Here is a 16,536-nt window from a genome sequence, read left to right on the forward strand (position 1 = left end):
CATTCAGAAGTATCAGTACACCAGTTTTTTGTTTTGCATCCCATTTATAAGAGCACATTGTTCATACCCCCAGAGACTCCATACGTCCACGGCCAACAGAACGGATAAGCTAAACAGTGCTTGGGAACAGCAGCAATTTAAACCCTTATGCCTTATCAGGAAAATTGAATCCCTGTTTCAAAACACTCAGATTTGAGTTCAAGACCCCAGTAAATTTAATGCAGTTTCCATAAATGCTAGGTTTCTGTCTTCTATTTCCAAGTCAAAACAGTTTTTCATCTTGTTGAGCAGTCAGATGAAAAAAGGTACAGTGCATGTTCCCAATCCAAGTCATCTTTGTCAATGAGTATCTTCTGCCTGTACCCTTTGCTTGACTGTCAGTTTGCTTAACAGTTGCTCTGCCTGGATTTGCTACCAAATAGGCTTTGACAATGATTGCTATTTAATCCTATGTAATACCCAGATGCAACTGTTCCCAGATCAGAGGACAGTTTGAAAACACAGTCTCCTTCCTGGCTACACACAAGCCTGGAGACATGTGCTAGAAATCCTGTAACTGCAAAACTCAGTAAGAGAAAGGACCACTATTGTAAATAACAGCTGTTAACCTTTTGTGTATTTATCTGTGGCAAGAAAAATATTATTACTATTATTATACATTTCCTTACTCCTTATCTATAATTTCACTTTAATAAACTGAACTTTCTAATGCTTTTCTTTAGGAATGACACTCCAATAAAGCTGAATACCAGAGTTCACCACCTGAGTGTCTGGACTTAAGCCACCCACCACTAACAGCAAAACATGCCATGTAACTCAAACTCAACAGTCAACCCCCTCATCTTACACAAGCCTACTATTTCAGTTCTAGAATCTGTACACTAGCCGGATGTCCACTAACAATTTTCACTTACTACTGCCACCTTTAGAGCTGTCAGCTTCAAGGATCTGCAGTTCTTTTTGTATTTGGATCAACTGTAAATTTAATCTTATGATTTGTTTTTATGCATTATATGATCTAGATTTGTTACTCAAAATACCTCAGAGTACACGAGAACTTGCTAGCAAGGAGATCCTGCATAAGTATATAACTAAATATAAAATTATTTCCCTAATCATTTCATCTCTGCTTATATTTACTTGAAACAGACTCCTTCAATTATCCCTGAACATTCTTACCCCAGTTTCTGAAATGCTTATCCTCCTGAAAAAGATACTGCCATGATCTAAGGTCAACATACACACTGCCTTAGAAAATGAAAACTGAAGTTAAATATTTTAAGTTTATCCTGATCTCTAAAACACAAAAAAATCCTTTCCAAAGCAAAACTAAAAAACTCCTAGCGACACCCCAGTATTTGGTCCAGTTACTACTCTAAGTTATAAACCAATAACCTGCACAATTATTAACTAGCTGATAAATTCATCATTTCAACATAAGGCATGCCTAAGATTTAGATAACACTCTCCATCAACAATTTAATTAAGAACAAACTAAGCATTAGTAGGGTGAGTAACAACTCGCGTCTACAGCACCAGATGATAAAACGTAAAATAAAGTACAGTGAAGAACAAAATATTCAGCCTGACTTCACCTTAAAGATAATGTTTTATTCTTTCAACATCTCTAATCAAAATTCAACATACCTGAATAATACAACCTATGGATTTAAACTTCTTAATGCCATCTAGGAGAATGGGGGAATCACTGCACTCAGAACAAAAGAAACTGGCTCATTTGGGTGGGTTGACAAGGACAAAACATGAAAAACAAGGTAAAAATTTCAGTCATTTCCCAAGAGCGACACATGTGCTAGCACAAGAAATCCAGACCATAACTGAAGCATTTCAGGCAAACTGACTCAATGTCTCTACTCCACTTCTCTACTCCAGGACAGCTCTTGTGAAGTGCCACATCTTATCAGGCTACACTTTAAGCCCTATTCAAAGGCCACAGGCCGCTGTCCTAATGCTTCAGGAAAAGCAGAATTCTGATTTGGCCTCTGCATTACTTCAGTTATCCAGTTTGCACCACGGGAAAAAGTAATATGCTGATTTGCTTTGAATTAGGCACAGCCACTTCAGTGCATAAAGAACTCAAAGACATTTAAGATGATGACCTCAAATTAAGAGTCCTTTCTTTCACACTGTTCTGTGGAATGCTACTGCTGTACTGTACAGAAGTATTTTGGCAGCCAAATACTCCAGCCTCCTGTCAGCACTGGTCTTCCACAGACTTGTTTAACAACTTATACAGCAAAATTAAGAACAAGCCAGATAATTCCTGCATACATTTGCCAATACTTTGCAAACTCTGCCTTCGGTTTCCAGGACTTCCAAACAAAGCAGCATGATTTTGTTAAAACAGTTAACAGCATATTAGCTCATAAAAAAGAAAATTGATCTAACTAAGAAAAGCCTTTTTTAAGCAAATCAAGACAGAATCTCTTTCTACTGTTTTCCTGAGCTCATCATGTAGCAGAATGCTTCCTGATGCACATATCAGAAAGTGTGTCACTGGCAGTCAGCTACACAAAGGGGAAAGCATTTGATCTGTGTCACAGTCAGCGTGTCAATCCACAGCACTAATACCTTTCCCAACTAACCTAGGACACAGCCTGTCCTAGCTGAGGGCCACCACAATTCCATGTCAGTCTACACGAAAAGAAAATTAATAAACCCCTCATTCTTCTTCAGGAAATGAGAGTACAAAGGAAACCAACAAGGAATCTCTTTCAGCAGTTTCCAGACAACATGCCTCTAACATGACTCAGGCACTTGAAAGAGTGTTTTACCACCAAACACTGCTCCATACATCAGCAATTACTTCAGTAAGACTATGCCAACTATGCAAGCAATTCAACTTAGAACAGGGTGCCAGGGTTTAATGCTAAACATGAATGCAGCTCACTGTGAGAGGCCAGTAAGTATCTGTGTAGTACTACAGCTGGCCTTGCCAACATCATGCGGGCAAACCTATCAAAGAAACTATTTTCCCCCAAAGAATTGGAAAGAGAGTCTAATACACAGTACCTAACTCCAAGCTAAACACGGATCACATAGCAAACTCTTTCATTTGCAATGGCAGGCACATTTGGGCCAGGCCTGCAACTATTCACTTCTACCCAGCAACTGCCTGGCACAGCCTGGGTGCTCGCACCATGGGGACTGGGAGGAAAGAGCCCAGCTGTGTCTGCCTGGAACCCTGAGAGACCACCAGCAGTCACTCACTCACTCCTCAGCACACACAGAGGAGTCTCCAAGGCAGGAACCCACATCCTGTTGCAACAGCCTGCATACCTAGTGAAAGCAACGGCACACGTGGTGAAGCTACAAACTGACCACAGTCCTCATTTTCTGTATCCCTTCACAGAGTCTCATCCCCATGCTAGTTTTTTGTTTTTTCTTGAAGCATCATTGAAGTATTAAATCATCAAGTTAGAATTTACTCCATTTTTCCAAATAAAATTTCTAAATCATTCTTTTTAGTTTACATGAGCAAGTGAGAACTGGATTTGGGGGTAACAGGTACACTTTTAACTAGTCATAGAAACAATTCTCATTCTGGAAATATTTTTTTATATTAAATTTTATTTGAATTTAATTCTCAGTACATTTTTGCTTAAAAACATTAAATGTCAGTGAATATCCAAATTCCTTCAAATTCACCCTTTAAGTGAAGGGAAGCTTGTGACTTTAAACAAATAGTCCAAAAATTCTCAGGTAACAAGGGTACCCAGAACATTTTAGGACCCTGAAAGCCAAAGCAGCTCCTACTGGCTCTGTGCAATGTGGATCCTGGCTCTAAACACAGAATGGCTCAGACTGGAAGGAACTTTCAGAGGCTCACAGCTCAGTCTCCTGCTCAAAGCAGGATCAGTTTTGAGGTCAGACTAGGTTTCTCAGGGTTTAATGCAGCTGAGTCTTGGAAATCTCCCAGGGCCATATTCCACAGCCTCTCTGGGTGACTTCTTCCAGAGCTCAATTACCCTTGGAGTGACAACCTGCCATGTTTCAGCTCATGAAGGTTTCTCGTTTCTCCCACCACATATATAAAGAACCTGATTTCTCAGTTCCCTCTTTCTTGGTTTGAAAGTTATGATTAGGGATCCCTGAAGCTGCCTGGTCTCCAGATTGAACTTCAGCCTCTCCTCACAGGGTAACATGTCCAATCTAACAATATTGGTGGCTCACCAGCTGGATTCAACACAATATTCCAGATAGTGAATACCTTGTGAAAACTGATAGTGGCAATCTACTAGCTAACTTCCTGTGGACACAGTCCAGGACACTGTTACCCTTCATCACTGCTAGAGCACACCGCTGGCTCATCTTCAGCCTAGTGTCCAACAGGACAGCCAGCAATTTCTATAGAGAGCTGCTATCAACCAACCAGTCCCCACACTGTAACAATCCACTCCTGGTTATTGGTTGATCCTCTCCTCCCCGAATTCTCTTTGTAGGTACAAACACCTGGAAGATCTTGGAGGTGGAAAAGAAGGCTTTGAGGAACTCAACCTCTGCATCAGTGGAAACTAAACCACCCATTCCACTCAGCAGCAGTGTTTTTTCCTTCTTTATTCTCCTTTTGTTAATGTTGCAGCAGGACTACTTGTGGCCCTCAATGTCCACTTCTTATTTCAAGTCTAGCTGGACATTTGCTTTCCTTTGCATGGCTACCTGGCATTTTTTCTGCAGATAAAGTCTTCAACTTTCTTGGACATCCCCTAATTCACTGCCTCAAGAGCATTCCCCTTGAGCTGATTGCTCCTAAAGTCTACTTTATCTTTGAACATGGAAAGGAAAGTACGACATGACCATTTCATTGTGCATGGAGACATTATTTGTTGCTGCTCAGTTTCCACAACCTATTCCAACAGTCCAAGTCTACAGACCAGCTTTCTGCACTTACCACTGAGCACCTAGAAATACATTTCCTAAATGTATTTCTCATTGTTATATTCTTATTTGCTCACCCAGAAACAAGCTTGCGCTTAAAACAGGGAACAATTAGAGGAAATGGTGAATCATCCCAGAAAACCCCATGTATTTATCACACTATTAACCTTCCTGTTAAAAATCCAGGTGATTGCAGCAAGTTGTTAAACAGACGTAGATAGATTGGCAATACTGGCCACAGACTGGCATAGTTAAATGCCAACAGTATTACAGGCCAATAAATCAATCTCTGAAAAAAGTGACAGAGGAAACACTAGCATTGTAAACATACAAAGAAGATCTAAAAATTCTTTTATTGACCCATTAAATCATAGCAATGCTTTCAACAATTAAATTTTGAGCTAACCAGTCATCTAGTTCAAAACTGTAAGGTTGTAATAAAACATTATAAACTGCTCTAGGATTACTTACTCCTGTCAATGGAAACCCAACAGTTCAGCCACTTGCATCCACTTCCCTTTAGTAATCTTCTGCCAAAGGTTAACAGAGAGAACGACAGCTCTCTGTAATTTTAAACACTCTATCCAAGAAAACTGGCCAATCCTGGAGATGCGTGTATGAAATGTTGTTTGTGCCCTTTTTACATATTTAAGTATAACAAGCCAAAAATCCAACAGATACAGTCATAGCCTGTTAGGGGAATTGTAGTGAATTTTCAGACAAATAAGGCATTCTACTTGGGAGGCTGAGAAATACAATAAGCATAATGGATGGTTAGATGAAAAGTGCTATGCTTGCAAACTACAGCCCACAATAAATCATCTTTCCAGGAACACATCTATCTTCCCTGACTGGAAGCAAAGTAAAACAGCTTCTAAAAGGGATTTTGCCAAATAGGTGAAACTACTTTCTTCTTTAAATAAAGACAACTAAAGTCAGATGCTGAACTCAGCATTTGTTTTGGTTCTGACCACAGTGACTTCTACTACTCCTATATGTAAAACAGCAATAGTAGCCCAAGAGGGATCAGTTGTGATACTGCCATTCCTAATTAATCACATGGTATTAAACAGTGCAGGTATCACAAAAACCATAATTTCACAAATGTTTCTGCATGTTACAGCATTTTTAGCTCTTATGATTGTGATAGGTTTAGCTGCACTTGATTCAAGTGGTTTGACTTCTCTCCAAGACAGAAGAGGAACTTCAGTCTTCCAAATAATGCAATTCAGTGTTGGGAAAATCCTTCTGTATTGCAGGTGAGCAAATACCCAAACTAATTTATATCTGCCAGGCTTGATTATCAGAGAGAACACATGGTAGCAGACTTTAGGTGGTAAAACCCTTCAAAACACCACCCTTTAACAATTACTTAGATCAATTTTTGGAAGTCATTTAAGTGATACTACTACAGTTCTGAACATTACAAAAATGTAACGTTTTGCATTACGTTTTAATGTAACGAAACGTTTCCTTTCACTACTCAACTTTTTTCATCCTCTCGAGATCATTTTAGCATAAAACTTCTCAGTATAGTTTTTTTAAAGGAAGCTTTTTCCATCACAGGGCAATCCCTACAATGTAGACGCTGACCCAAAGCAAAGGAAAGGATCTCACCTCCCTTATTCCAGTGGCTCTGTTGGAGGTGTTTTTACACTGTAAACTGCCAGTTAAACAGAGGTAGTCACCAGTATCTGCATTCTGTTTACCTGATTTGACAAACTGATCCATTTCAAGTCTATGGAAGTGTAATGACAAGCCAACAGATTACACTATCCTCACCTATAATGCTCATATGATGGGGGACTAAGCAGTTTAGTTGCATTCCTTGAGAACTGACAGCTAACTACTGGGTCAGCTCTGCACAACAATCCTGCCTGTAAAAAACAGTATCTTCATTTAATGATTAACTTTCTTGTTAAGCACCTCCAACTTCTGTATACGTGAAACCTTCTATTTCAGCAGAAAAGTTTCCACTATCTAGCTTTTCTCTTCATCACTTGCAACTAACCTCATTTCATTTCCTTTCCATTAAAATGACAATGATTCACATTAGGAAGGTCAGTCCACCAAGTCAGTCACTAACATTTATTTGATTTATTTTTTAAAAAAATCAATTTCATCTGCCATTAAAATGCATCTCTTTCTGCAGAAGTTATATAACTGGAAATATGATTTCTGTCCAGCTAATATCTTTTCAAACAGCAATATCAGACCTGACTTAATAATATGTTGATAATAACTCATTTTCTAAAACTGGTTTGTCAACTCTAAGACTGCAATAAATGCTGACTTTGTTCCTCACATTAAATGTTTCTAGCACCCTGAAGCTTAAGCTTTGGTTAACTGCATTTAGATATTATATGATTCTGTAAATACACACATTATTTAGCCATCACAAATATTTTAATTGGGTTGAAATAGCCATTTCATTTCTACCCCATTGAGGTGACATATATTTAACATTGAAAATTAACATCAGCCACCAGAACATGCTTTAAAGTAATGCTGTAGAACTAAAAAATGCCAAGTGATAATGGCAGCACTTTTTGTAATATTGCAGTTGAATCTCTCAATAATCTCTCTGCTTTAAAGCTTCCTTTGTTTAATGTTTGAACTATTTTTATCATAAGTTTCAGATCAAACTGCAATGACAGATTGTCTCTGGATGTGTTTCAGGGAAATTAGCAAAGATTTGTTTGTTTGTTTTAAACAGATATGGAGATAAACTAACAGGAATGTCTTAAAGTTGGCTACCTTTGGCAGGAACAGAGGTGTAGTATAATAACAATTTATGACTTCTCCTCTTCTCCACCCTGCACCCAAAAAAAACCCCTATTGGCAAAAGGTATGCTTTGTAACAGAGATGACGTTAAACATAAATTTCTGTGTGAAACTCCTACTCAGAGAAAATGAATTCATGACTAGAGGTAAAAATTACATTAACCAAGTTCTTTAAAGCCTTGAAAAACGTACCACACAGAACACTTAAAATGAACTTTGAGAGACTAATTTTGGAGTGTGAAATGCCAACCAAAACATTCAATCTAACATTCAGCCCTGCGTGCCTGATCAGTATGTATCAATAATGCTTCACAATTCTGTGTAGACTTTGAAAGTTCTACATAATTCTTTTCCAGTTTTTCAAAGAAAATGTCTCAAACATGTAAAATTCTCTGCAAGCATATCTAGAAATGTTCCACTACACTGAACCAAATCTCAGGTTAAATTAAAAAAACTTTGAAGATAAAATGCCTTTGGTATTCCTCCACCTTATCAAATATTAGCTCATGTTCAAGATGTAATATTCACCAAGTAAAGACCTGATTTTGTTTAGGGTTTTTGTTTATTTGTTTGGCTTGTGGGGGGAGAGGATGTGAGATTTAAGCAGAGAACAAGAATCTATAGTATTTTTTGCTGTGTTTTTATGGCAGTAAAATACTGAAATTTTGTGTACTCTTGGAATAATTTCCTAACCTTTACAAAGGGATCCCTAATTTCCAAGCACACACTCTTCTCTGAACTATCTACTTTAAGGAACTTATAAAGTCATCCAGAATGGGGTTGACTTAACAACTATGTAGACTCATTCCACACTCACCAATTAAGCACAAAGTACAGCCTGTAATGTAAATGCAGTTCTGGTGGTATCAGGTACATCAAGAGCCAAGAGGTCAGTTCAGCCTCTATGTGCAGCTCAGCTCTCAGCTGTGCCAGTTGCACCATTTTATTAAATTATGCATGTACTGTAAGCAATCCTAAGGAGAACAAATCTTTTTAGACAGGCTAACAGCAATGCAATCAGACTGACAAGAGCTGAAAGATGCTTGCATTTTTTTCTGATATGTTGGAGCACCCAGCTCATGCCACTGCATCAATAGAAAAGGTTATCCACTTAAAAAAGGACTTCACAGATCTCCAAAAGAATTGTCACTGATTGCACTGGTTGATTTGGTTCTTAACGCCCACTTATCAATTAATAAATTGGGGGGGGTTTAGCCCATACCCACACTTTGTGGCATCCAAAACTGCTTAAGGTAAACAGAGGTTTGAAAAAAATATTTTAACTCCTGAAAGAGAGATATCAACTCCATATCCCAGCTTTCACCAGTCAACTGAGAGGCTCAAACCTGATCAAAAGCAATCCACAAAGCTATTTCAACGTGACAAATTCTTACACAAAGATACAAAAACAAACTCCATTTCAAATGGTTCACATGAGAAACAGGACACAAAGAGAAATCAAACACCTTTGAGCTGCACCCAAATATAATCCACCCCCAACAGTTTCTATTTTAATTATTAGCAATTTTTCTTCCTTGGCTTACCAACCATTGTATTGCAACTGAAAAACTTCTGAAATACCACTGAACAAAAGAAAAAAAAATACTATACTACACCTCCAGGAATATTAATTTATAAAGTCTGGAAGATTTGTAAAACAAAGGCAATAGTGAATCTGCATTTTTATTCATCTCTAGCCAAAATACACCTTTCCAGACTGCTATAAGCCATCAAGATAATCATTAGATAACCTACATAAAATCCCAGCTGAATTAAATAGCCAACAATTCCTTTTAAGACAATGGATTTCACGCAAAATTCACTGATGTTTGCAAAAATGAAAAGGCGCCTGGTTACAGGACACACTAAAACCTGTTTGAAACACAAATCCATTAAGACTGAAGTTATGGATTATGAACAGGTGGAAAGCATACTTATAAACTTAGGATTTTGCCCCTCTTGTCTGTATCTGTCATTCCTTCTTATACATTCATACACTCAATTGATAAACAGCATTGCTTTACAAACTTCATTCCAAATTATTCTATTTTAACCCCACTAAGAATTTTGTTTACCATTAACAGCACATATAGAACATAGAGGAAGAGGGTGCATACGTTTACTGTTTGTGTGAGAGACCTTAGAGCCCAGAAACATAGTAGTGACATAGGCCAGAGAAATCCAGTAAAAAACAGTAAAATTAAAAAGAAATAAATATAAACCACCCAGATTTCTGCCAGGGAAAGAGTTGGGATTTGGATATTTACCTTCTCTTTATTCAAAAGTTTGTCTATAATACAAGCCAAAAAGCATAGGAAAGGACTTAATTTTTCCAGAACTGGCCAGTTACCTACTTGACAATGTTACTACTGACTATTCCAGAGTTCCAACATCTCAACAGCAGCTTTGTCACATATGCACCCATCAGCCAGCAGGAGCAGCAAGCTTAAGGTTAATCTTGCAAACACAAACGCACTGGACACAGTGAAGCCCAATCAGAGACTTCAGTCCTTTCCTTCTGTTAAGGTTTGATATGTCTTTCACACTTGAATACATTCTGAACTGTTAGCATCTTCTATGGCTTTAGCTTATACAGCAACTGTATAATAGCAGCGGCTGCTGTTTAGTTCATCCTGTTTCACTTTAAAACATTTTTGTTTAGACTTAAAGGATCATAAGAACTTCTTTTTATTGTTCCTCTCGTGATACAGTCAAATGAGAGTTTGCCTCTAACTAAGCTATGTAGACATACAGAGATTCAATCTGCTAAAGCTAGGCTGAAAGAAGTAAAACAAGGCCTGCCCTACCAAACTATACACAGGCACTGAAGTCATCAAGGAAGCACCCAAACAATTAAGATCTGGTTTCCTCAGAAGCCTTCCTTATTAATTGTCAACCCACTGTGACATTGCACCCTTAAGTGGATGGGAGCATCTAAGATTCATATATATTAGTGGTTGAAACAAAGGCAAAAGTCAGAAGGGCCACAGAAACATTTTTTTTTCTCCCCACCCTGGAGATAAATTTCTTGCTTTCTACACAAATTAGTTATCATCACAGTACATTCTTTTAGATCTTTCTGGAAATGGGTTGAAGGGCTTTGGGGATGGTCTTGGGTAGTCTTGATCCCTCCTTACAGTCCATGCCCCCTTCTCAGCCTTATTCCTGTGCCTGTACTGCACTGTGTGCTGTGCTTCTCTCCTGAAGCTAGAACAAGGACGTTTGTCCTGGAAAAGTGCTGCCCCACCTCCATGTGGCCCTCTTCTCCAACCACACCGTGTTCTTTCTCAACAATCCTTGCTTGGCTCCACAGCTACCTGGCTGTTGATGTTGATTTGTATTAATACACACTAGATACTTACCTTCTAAGGCTTCTACAACTGCCTAGAGAGACACATTTCTACTATCTGTCTCTGAAGAGACAAATTCCTACTACTGCCAGACAATTTAAAACACTCACAACATTGGTTCCTGTGGCTTTCACCAAGTTCTCACAGCAATCCTAGATCATTTTATGTGTTGAAGAAAGTTGAGTTACTGTTAACAGAATCAGAGTTCCTTTCATAGTAACAGGATCAAATCTAATGTTGACATAAGTTTCCAAACACAACCAGAATCCTGGAAAATTTTATTTAGGCAGCTGATACACATATGCCACCTGATAAACAACACCTGAAATTGCCAACCCAGCATACCTTGGTGCAGAAGCTAAACACCACAAGCCACATATTGGTTCAACTTTTCTTCTTCCTTCCCTACCCACACAATTTGTGTACATGGAGCAAATCTTGACATCCAGACTACGATTTTTTCAGTTTTCCCTACCACTGCATAAGAATTCAAGAAGTTCAAAGCCAAAATGTCAACAATTCCATGAAGACTATTCTCATTTTGAGGAACTTAAAGAGGCCATGAACTGGAGGTATAACAAATGGGTAGGGAAAACAAGAAATACTCCTTAGCCCCCCTCCTCACCTCTCCCCACATCCAAATTTCCATTGTCTTGAATAATAAATATTTAATTATCGGCAGGAATCATCTTCTGTCTAACCAGTGTGATTACTAAAAAAAGCTATTAACAATTTTTCTTTGATATACAGCCTAAGAAAGCTTAGTCATTTAAAGTGATGTTTAAACTGGTTTCAACATAAAATGAAATGAGGAAGACATGAAAATATCTTATCAGAGGGAATAAGACTGTCCCAGCTCTCCTTTTTATTAATAAGAACTAGGGTACAGTTCTGGGTCACGAAGTACAGCACCAAAGTCTTCTCCTTTTCTAATTCTGAATTGAAAATAAGGCTTCACAGCCAAAAGAACTGTCCATGAACCATACTCTGGATAGGACACAGAGCCAAAACTTTGTCTATTTCTCTCCCATAGCATTTAGCAACATGGAAGCTACAAACTGCACCAGCCCAGAGCACAGGAAAATGAAGAAGGCCAGCACTTGGACAAGATGCACATCCAAAACTGCACACAGTGGTAGCTATGCTGGTAGCAGCTGGCAGTGGTAGTATTAGTTATGCTTCTCCTTTAGTACAAAACATGAAAAACAAAACTGTTTTCCACTTCCACTTCAGCCGGGCAGAAATACAAAATTTGAGCTAAATTTCACAATTAAGCTTAACTGAAATCACTTTTTTGTTTCACTGGCTTGAGTAGCTTCCATATTAGTTTTCATCTGAAACTCTTTAGTCTGCTTAGACTGCATTTACAAGTGGGCTTTCTCAAGTAAAAGAGAAATGTTTTTCTTACTTTTCCATACTTTTTTGAATAACAACCTAATTTCAAAAAACCCTGAAATCTCTTCGGAAAAGAAAAATTTCCTAGAAAAAAAAGCCTTGGTTTTCTTCTTTAAGTTAAAGAAACAGAGCCTCAGCCTCAGACAACACCCAACTTACTGGAGATACATTGTATAGGGAAAAAATTTCTCTGCTATTACCTGTCCCTGCAGACATATTTTCTAACTCATAATATTACTCAGATCTTCTTCTTCTTTGCAGAATGTTGGCAGAATTTCAAAAGTGAGTCAGCCTCTTAAAATACATCTTGCATCACGGTAGGGATACCGTTCAAGAGTCCACTTAAAATTTACATGGAACATTCCTTATAAAATCTATTTCCAGAAAGTTAATGACCTTTGAGAGCAAAACAAGTAGAAGTGTCACAACTACTGGTTCTCAAGGAGCTCCTAAGCACCAGCTAAAGAGGTGCAACAATCCAGTCATCAATGAGCAATTAAACATGCCATTTTGAACATCATAAGTGACTTTTTGGAAACCATTTTTTGCAAGATGCCTCTTCACTGGGTACCTGACCAGCCATATCCCTGCCAATTGCATGTTACATATTACTTCCCCTCGACCTGATGATAGTGAACTGTCAGATGCCCCAGTGTTACTTTCCATGTCTCAGTCTTGTCCTCTCGTGTTACTTTCACCATATTCAGCCCACTGACAAACAAACCCACGTGTTTCCATGTTGCTTCATCCCTTTAAGTACCTCCACTCATTAGTTACTGAAAATAGAAAGAATATGCTAACAGAGAAAGTGTAAAAACCACTAATAAAAGCCCTATCACTGCTGAAGGAACAAAATGGGAACAACACTTGGACGCCAATGGTGCAGAAAGAAATTAAAGCCAGTTGTCACTGTTAAAGCCACTGGAGACATCAATTATCAAGGAATCTTATCTAAATGCATCATTTGATAGAGTAATGGATTGTGTGTTTAGCTGAACTTATTCTGAAGGATCTCACCCTAACAAGCATGGCTTACAAAGACTTTTACAGCAATAAGAAATTTGTTCCACTCAACGGTGCTCCAGTCCCACAGTCTCTACTCCCCTCAATGCTCAGACAAGCTAAGCTTTCCACACAATTAAACAATTCTGTTTTCACTACATAAGCAGAACGAAAGCACCCAAACGAAGCAAATGTTCTAGCTTCAGCTCTTCTATCTACAGAGGAACTAAGAGCATCTGTGGGCATTTTGCAGCAGTCAGTCAAGACTGAATCAGAAATACCTTCTGCATGCCACAGATAGTTTTGTTCAAGGGCTGCAGCAATGCTTCCAGAGGGCATCTCAACTATTATCAAGTCACAGTACAGTCATCAACACAGTATGGCATTTTCAGATGTCCAGCCATCTCCACCCAAAATGAGATTCAACTGAAATACACGGATATCTTAGAAGCCTGTGCAAGGTAAAATGCTTGGCTGCTCACATAGCCCTCTAGACCAGGAAGCCAAGCTTCCACATAAGCCTCACCATGAGACTTTTCCTCCGCTTAAACAGAGTGAAGATGCAGACTGTGGCTGATGGATCCCTAAGCTGATCCAAAGGGCCCATGTTCCCAGTGGCTCATTGCTGCCCCTACACTGCTCCCACTGTTGTGCCAACAGAAGCATTTGTGCAGCTGCATGATGAAAAGCAGCAGGGAACTGATCCAGCCAAAGAGTAATCTGCTGAAAAGATGGGGGTGTGGGGGGAAGGTCTTATACTGACTCAGTTTTGTTCAAATCCAGCATGCAGAGGAACAAGCATGAGTGGCCAGGAAGCTGAATCTGGCACTGTTTCTGAATTGCAAACTGAATTACAGCCTAAGGTGAAGATCCTTTTTATCCTCTTTCTCAGCAGGCTCTTTCTGCTGAGTGCCAAATCAGCTTTAAGACTTCTTGCCACCCTAAATTAGGAGAGCTGGTTTAGTTGGGGCTACACTCTTGTCTCCTATGCTAAGCAAATCCTTCCAACAGCTTTCCTGCCAGAGTCACAAAAGAAGGCTTTTGGAATGCTTTTCCCTGCAGGTGACTTCAGCTAGGATGCTTAACAATAATATAAAAACAATGCTTAAAATTCACTTACAGCTCACCCTGGCAAATGACTGCAAGTATTCAACTTGTGATAGTTATAACTTAATTTTTGGAACTATGTACTGCTGGTACAAATATATAATAATTACTAATCAGCAGAAACCTTTATAATTTTCATTTCAGCCATTGGTTCCTCAAGTAGCAATGAAAAATTGAGAAGATTCTTTTTATTCTTGCAAGACTGAAAAAAGTGCTATGAAAGATCAGAGTAGATGACCAGAAGCTAGGGAAACTGATTACAGAAACACTATCTAGATGCAGCCCACCCAAGAGCCAAGCAGCATACAACTTTAGAACACCACCATTAATACCGGGAAGTACCGGAAAGATTTGACAATAAGTTTTCAATGCATTGTAAGAAACTTAATACAACAAAGTGGAATGAAGAATCTTTCAAGACCTATGGAAAGAGCAGAAAAGGCATAAAATCAAGGGCCACATGCTTTCCCTATTTTTTTTTTCCAGAATTACACCAAGGCTGCATATCACAAGGCCATACCCTGTGCAGTCCCCCTGGAGCACCTCAGAGCCTTCACACCAGCTTGCCATTAGCAGATCCTTACAGTCCTTTTACCCTGTGCCACAATGTGGCCACCCAGTGCTGAATGCTTTGTCACACTGAGAGCAGAGGCACAGCAGAAGCTGTCCCCCTCAAGATGGAAAGAAAGCCAGGAGTAAGTGAAGGGAGAAGAATGCAGCACCAGATGATGGTTCCCCTCTGTGACCTGTGCAGCACCAGGAAGACAATCAGCAGCAGCCAGGGCAAGGGCTGCAGGTCCATCCCGGCAAGTGCAATGGAAGCAGTGGCAGGGCAGGTGAAATACCTGAGGAGAGGCAGAAGAGGTCAAGCATGAAGGGGGTACACAGAAACTGAAGGTGTTGGGGTGAGAGCAGATGGCAAGTGTTGAGCCAGGCCTTGACAGAACTCTTGTTGCTCAGCAATATCTTGTATGATGCCAGAGGGAGATAGGTTGTAAAGTGGTGATCGTTTGGGGTATTTCTGATTGTGGTTTGTTTCTGCCACATATTTTAAGCTAGCCTTAGGCTCATAAACTAGTATTTTCAGTATTCGACAGGCACTACCATATTTCTCCTGTTTGTATTTACAAGTTACTGTGCAAGATAATACTTAACCTCAGACTTGTATTCTTCTGCTTCACATGTACAATTTCTTATTTCAGAAGGGCTGAGTAGAAACATTTCAGAATATCTTCTTATTTACATCAAAACTAAAATTCCTTACACACCTTATAATAAGTCTGTGAGAAGACCTCCCCACTGAAGGAAAGGACATATCTTGGTGCAACAGTAAAAAATACTTTTATGCAACAATATGAGCTTCATACCAGGCTTGTTCTACTAATAAAGCACCACTTTCTTCTTCAGACTAAAATAATCTTAATGTAGAAAAAGCTATCAGCTTTTTACAATCAACCAATTCTAAAAATACTCTTTGTGTAACATATTCAGATTTTCCTTCCATTACAATAAATTATAGTTCTGGTCTTAATTTAATTCACAAATTTCCATTTCAGTTGTGTATTCTAGGAACATAATGTAAAGCCAGAAATTCAAGTGACAATGGTTGTCTCTTTGGGGTTTCATTTATGAGAAATATAAAACTTAACTTGTGCTTATTTCTGCTGCAGTTTCATCATTCTACAAGGAATGAGACAGCCCTATACTACAATTCAATAACTCATTTTGTCCTTGCAAGTGTATCTATTTAAACAAAAGCTTTCTTTGTAAGAATTTCAGTGTCCTGACCTGTACAACACAAAAAAAAAAAAAAAACCAAGAAAAAAAAAAGAAAAAATAAGAAAAAAAAAAAAAAAACACAACAATCCAAACCCAAAACCACCTAATTTGTCATAGTAAAAAATCACTATCCAGATTCAATGATAACACCAGGAACAGAAATTTTAAAACACATCCAAACAGCAGGGAATAAGGAGGAAGCGCTCCTACAAACACCTTC

The 16,536-nt window shown here is 38.7% G+C and overlaps 1 protein-coding gene across 4 annotated transcripts in view; it reads right to left on the bottom strand.

Moving 5' to 3' along the window:
- Positions 1–16,536, bottom strand: part of TRIO (trio Rho guanine nucleotide exchange factor) — a 242,903-nt gene that overhangs the window by 190,121 nt on the left and 36,246 nt on the right. The window contains exon 1 of one of the 4 annotated variants that reach the window (XM_038125626.1): positions 1–16,354. The exons of the other annotated variants lie outside the window; for them this stretch is intronic. Coding sequence (XP_037981554.1) covers positions 1–58 — 58 coding nt within the window. The 5' untranslated portion in view covers positions 59–16,354. Of the gene's footprint in view, positions 16,355–16,536 lie in introns of those variants that run through there. 4 annotated transcript variants of the gene reach the window in all.

The sequence above is a fragment of the Motacilla alba genome, chromosome 2, assembly GCF_015832195.1.
Source record: "Motacilla alba alba isolate MOTALB_02 chromosome 2, Motacilla_alba_V1.0_pri, whole genome shotgun sequence".
NCBI lineage: Eukaryota > Metazoa > Chordata > Aves > Passeriformes > Motacillidae > Motacilla > Motacilla alba.